The sequence below is a fragment of the Hevea brasiliensis genome, chromosome 7, assembly GCF_030052815.1.
Source record: "Hevea brasiliensis isolate MT/VB/25A 57/8 chromosome 7, ASM3005281v1, whole genome shotgun sequence".
NCBI lineage: Eukaryota > Viridiplantae > Streptophyta > Magnoliopsida > Malpighiales > Euphorbiaceae > Hevea > Hevea brasiliensis.
Window position 1 is genome coordinate 45,670,424 of NC_079499.1, and position 5,890 is coordinate 45,676,313.

At 34.0% G+C, this 5,890-nt stretch overlaps 1 protein-coding gene across 1 annotated transcript; it reads left to right on the top strand.

The window, feature by feature from the left end:
* The first annotated feature begins 4,957 nt into the window (after positions 1–4,957).
* Positions 4,958–5,593, top strand: LOC110641660 (uncharacterized). Its single transcript, XM_021793476.2, has one exon. It carries the CDS (start codon positions 4,958–4,960, stop codon positions 5,591–5,593), a length of 636 nt encoding a protein of 211 aa, XP_021649168.2.
* Positions 5,594–5,890: the final 297 nt, after the last annotated feature.

Genomic DNA, 5,890 nt, shown 5'->3' on the forward strand with positions numbered 1-5,890 from the left:
GCATTATTGTACAAGAAAATAAGTTTTATAAAAATCAAATGCTCTTGTTTGATGAGCTGAATAAGGAGTTAGAAGATTCAAAAACTGCTTGTGAAAAACTCATTGAGAAAAATAGGATTTTAGAAACTAAGGTGGAATCTTTGACAAATGATTTAGCTAAATTCACAAATGGCACACAAATTCTTGATACATTACTTGGTTCTCAAAGATTGTCAAATCAAAAATCTGGTCTTGGTTATGATGGATTCATGCACTATGGAAAATACAAAAATTTCTTTGTAAAAGCTTCATCTCATTCATTATCAAATGTCATTTGCTTTTTATTGTAACCAAAATGGTCATATGGTTAGTCATTGTCCCATAAGGAAAGGTTCCTCAAAAGTAAAAAGGATATGGGTGCCTAAAGGAACAATTCCTAATGTCTCTAACCCTCAAGGACCCAAACTTGCTTGGGTACCTAAGAAATAGTCAATAAATTTCTGGTATGTCTTAGAAGCAAGCAAGAGTGTGAACAATGGTATGTTGATAGTGCTTGTTCAAGACACATGACTGGAGACAAAGAAAAATTCTCAAACCTTACCTTGAAAAGTGGTGGACATGTGAGATTTGGTGACAAAGGCAAAGCTTACATCATTGGAAGTGGCTCTATTGGGAAAAAAATCCAAGCATAAAGGATGTCGCATTAGTTGAAGGTTTGAAATTCAATCTTCTTAGTGTAAGTCAACTATGTGATAAAGGTTACAAAGTTATTTTTAATTCTACACATTGTGAGATTAGAAGTTTGCATAATGATCATACATTATTCATTGCACCTAGAAGTGAAAATGTATATTTGCTTGATTTGAATATTATTGAAAATGGAAATGAAAGATGTCTTGTATCTCTTAAAGAAGATAGTTGGTTGTGGCATAGAAGACTTGGTCATGCTAGTATGCATGTGATTTCAAAACTTTTAAGATATGACCTTGTTAAAGGTTTGCCAAAAATTAACTTTGAAAAAGACCATGTTTGCAAGCCTTGTTCTCTTGGGAAACAAACCAAAGTTTCTTTCAAATCAAAGAATGTTGTTTCAACATCTAAATCTCTTGAGTTATTACATCTTGATTTGTTTGGTCCTATTACACCTATTAGTCTTGGTGGTAAAGCGTATACTTTGGTCATAGTAGATGATTACACTAGGTATACATGGACATATTTTCTTGCACATAAGTATGAAACTTTTAGTGTATTTATATCTTTTTGTAAGAAAGTACAAAGTGAAAAAGGCTTACCCATTTCCTCCATTAGAAGTGATCATGGGAGAGAGTTTGAAAACCAATCTTTTGATGAATTTTGTTCAAACAATGGCATTTTTCATAACTTTTCAGCCCCTAGAACCCCGTAACAAAATGGAGTTGTAGAGAGGAAAAATAGAACTTTACAAGAAATGGCAAGAACAATGCTTAGTGAACATAGTCTTCCAAAATACTTTTGGGCAGAAGCCATAAACACTACTTGCTATATCTTGAATAGAACAATGATTAGGCCAATCTTAAAGAAAACCTCTTATGAATTATGGAAAGGGAGGAAGCCTAACATTTCTTACTTTCATGCATTTGGTTGTAAGTGTTATATTTTGAACAATAAGAAAGATAACCTCAAAAAGTTTGATGTAAAATCAGATGAAGGTATTTTTCTAGGATATTCAATGCATAACAAAGCTTATAGAGTCTTTAATAGGAGAACTTTATTAGTTGAGGAAACCATTCATGTTATATTTGATGAAACTAACAACTTCTCGGAAAGAAAGATTGTTTGTGATGATGATGAACTAGGTAAAATTTTTGGAAGAAAAAAGGATGAGACTCAAAAGCAACAAAGTCAACCTATTGAGCCCCAAAGTGCAATTGGGAATGATGTTGACAATAAAGATGCTAATGAGAAAGATCAAGAAGGTGATCAAGAAGTATTGCCCAATATTGAAGAACTCCAAATTGATGAACCACATCATGATGACCTACCTCAAGAATGGAGATATCATAGAGATCATCCAAAGGAGGACATAATTGATAGCCCTTCACAAAAGATGATGACAAGAGCTCAACTTCGAAAATACTTTGGTAACGTTGCATTTGTTTCTCAACTTGAACCAAAGTCTTATAATGAAGCTCAAAGTGATGAGAGTTGGATTCTTGCTATGCAAGAAGAACTCAATCAATTTGAGAAAATAAAGTATGGAAACTTGTTCCTAGACCTAGAAACCATTCTATCATTGGTACCAAGTGGGTTTTTAGGAACAAAATGGATGATAAAGGACATGTCATTAGAAATAAGGCTAGATTAGTAGCTCAAGGATATAATCAAGAGGAAGGTATTGATTTTGATGAGACTTTTGCTCCAGTTGCTAGAATTGAAGCCATTAGAATGTTGTGTGCATTTGCATGTTATAAAAATTTTATGCTCTATCAAATGGATGTTAAGAGTGCATTCTTGAATGGTTATATTGATGAAGAAGTTTATGTTGAACAACCACCAGGTTTTGAAAACTATGAATTTCCTAATCATGTTTATAAACTCACTAAGGCTTTATATGGATTGAAGCAAGCCCCTAGAACTTGGTATGTGAGGCTTAGTAAGTTTCTTTTAGATAATGGTTTTCAAAGAGGAAAAGTAGACAACACACTCTTCACAAAAACACATAAACATGATATGCTTATCGTTCAAATTTATATTGATGACATTATTTTTGGTGCTACTAATGCTTCTCTATGCAAAAGCTTCTTTAAGATGATGCAAAATGAATTTGAGATGAGCATGATGGGTGAACTTACCTTTTTCCTTGGACTACAAATTAAGCAACTCAATGGTGGCATCTTCATTAATCAATCCAAGTACATCAAAGATATGCTAAAAAAATTCAAGATGGATGATTTGAAGAGCATTGGAACTCCTACGAGCTCCACCATCAAGTTGGAAAAGGATGAAAAAGGTAAAGATGTTGATCAAAAGCTATTTAGAGGCATGATTGGCTCACTTTTATATTTAACTGCATCTAGACCTGACATTCATTTTAGTGTGTGTTTGTGTGCTCAGTTTCAATCATGTCCTAAGGAATCTCGTCTAATTGCTGTTAAAAGGATTTTCAAATACCTCATTGACACACACTCAATTGGTTTATGGTATCCTAAATGCGACACATTTGATCTAGTTGGATATAGTGATTCTGACTTTGCTGGAAGTAGATTGGATAGAAAAAGTACTTCGGGTACCTGCCAATTCCTAGGTCATGCCTTAGTGTCTTGGCATAGTAAGAAACTTCTATAGCTCTTTCTACTGCTGAAGCAGAATACATTACTGTAGGAAATTTTGTTGCTCAAATTCTATGAATGAAGCAACAATTAGAAGATTTTGGTATAAAGGTTGATCATGTTCCTATAAAGTGTGATAATACTAGTGCCATCAACCTAACTAAAAATCCAGTCCAACATTCTAGATCAAAGCACATAGAAATTATACATCACTTTATTAGAGATCATGTTCAAAACGGTGACACTAAGTTAGAGTTTGTTCCTACAGAACAACAATTTGCAGATATTTTTACAAAACCACTAAATGAGGAAAACTTTTGTAGGATTAGAAGAGAACTTGGCATGAGTGAAGCTATTGAATGATATTTATTGCATTTGATATGAATTTGGTGCGTAAATTGGTTAAATATGTTGTTAGTACTATATTCTGCGTACATGTGTTTTTAGTTAACTACTTTCTCATTGCAGTTGTCTAGTTTTATACCTGTATAATATTTAGCCAACTGGGTTTCAAAATTAGTTAACTAAATTTGCCTTTGTGTACATTTGACAAAACACACCTGATTTAAAATTACTTTCTTTCTAACGTGTATTTTCGCTCTCTTTGTAATCTATTTTGACAAATTTACCCCTGAGCACAGTTATGCTCTTTTTATGTCTTTAAAGGGTAAAATTGGGTTTTGGCAAAAAGGGATTCCCGGTTCTCCATGAAAAACTGTACACAATTTCAAAATTTGAAAATTTTTTTTGTGTAATTGCTGCATATCACTTCAATCAATCTAAAACTCCCTCATTTCTCTGTTGCAAGTTGATTTTCCACTCTCTTAGAAACCCCAAATTTCTCTCAAAACCAGAAATCCCCAATTTTCTTTCTCAAAATCCCTAAACGGTAAAATCCCATTCTTCCTCAAGCCGTTACTTCTCACTGAAATTTTTCAAGAATCGATGGCAAGGGTAAAACAAGTGACTACCAAACCTCGAAAATTCATGGGTGATGCTATGAAAGCTGCTGCCAGTTCCGAAAAGGAAAGAGAAGAAGGAACTGAAGTTGAGAACAGTAATGAAGAAACAAAGACAGTGGCAGAATGAGCAAGAAAAAGAAAGGGAAAGGGTATTGCTGGGTCAGAGCCTTATGAGAAAAAGAAGAAAATGGAAAAGGCCCCTGCTTCGAAACCTCTTGTGCAACAAAATATTTTCGAACTAAGGTACATTAAATGGGATTCATTTTCTGACTTGCCTTATGAATTTGAAGATTTATTTACTTTTTAAGGCTGGATGGAATTTTCTGAGTTGAATGAATATTATTATCCTTATTTGATTCAAGAATTTTATGAAAGTATGAAAGAAGTTGTTAAAGGAGAAAGTTTTAGTGTGAGACTTAAGAAAAAAAGTCAGATTGTTGATGTTGATTTCTTAGCCTCTGTTTTAAACCTACCAAATGATGGAAATAGGATTGGAACCTTCAAAGATTCTAGGAAGCAGTTTAGTGCCTAGAATATTAGTTTAGTGCCTAGAATCTTTGAATCAAAAAAATGAGTGGACTGACCTTGAGTATTTTAGAAAAATCTCATGAATTGCAGAAGGGAATTATGGCTGAGCACAATGCAAAGATGGATATGTTGATTAATAGATTGGATAGACAAGAATGGTTCATGAAGGAGATGGCTTAAATGCTGTTTGGTGAATCTTTTGGAAAGTTTGAAGATTTTAGAAGCCACCCACAGGGTATTGCTGGTCCTAGCAATGCAAAGGCTGCTAGACCAAGTGGAGTAAAAATTTCTGAAGTGGAAGAAGAAGAAGAGGAGTATGTAGAAGCTACTGAAAAGGTACAAGACAAAAGTAAGATAACTGAGGTTGAAGAAGTAGAGAACAATGATGAGAAGGAAAAATCTGCAGAAGAGGCATTAGAAGCAGAACAAGAACCTGACAAAGAGAAATCAAGAGAATCCTCCTCATCTCATACTAAAAGCAACAACAGCAGTGACAATGGAAAAAGTGAAGGCAGAAATGGTTCAAGACAAGAAGAGGAGAAGGAAGAGCAGTCACAAGACCCATCCTCTGAACAACCAAACATTGTTCCTACTGCCTCTCAACCAGTACCTGAATCAACCATCTCTTTACCCATGCAATACGGACCTAGAAGAACCAAAGCACAAGCCAGAAAATCAGTTCTACCCATTCCTCCAAAAATCCAAGTAACCATACCTAAAAAAGAACCCCCAAAGAAGAAGAAACAAGCCAAACTTATTGATCCCACTCACCTTAGGAGAAGTGGTAGAACTCTTAGCAGCAAAGAAAAATCTTGAGATTTTTGACATATGCTTTATGACTTTCAAAGTTGTGTCCTTTTGTTTTTCTTTTTTAAACAGGGGAGAAAATAGAAAAAAATAGGAGAAAGCCTATCCTTTTGTTGATGTCAAAAAGGGGGAGAAATCAGGAGAAGATAGGAAAATATTTTAACTGACAGAATGTTTTTAGTTAACTGGATACATTTTTAGTTAACTAATTTTATTCAGTGGTTATATGGTTCATATTCTGATGTAGATATTTTGGACTTATTTTGGAAAGTTATTGAAGATATGATGATGATCCTTTATGATTGA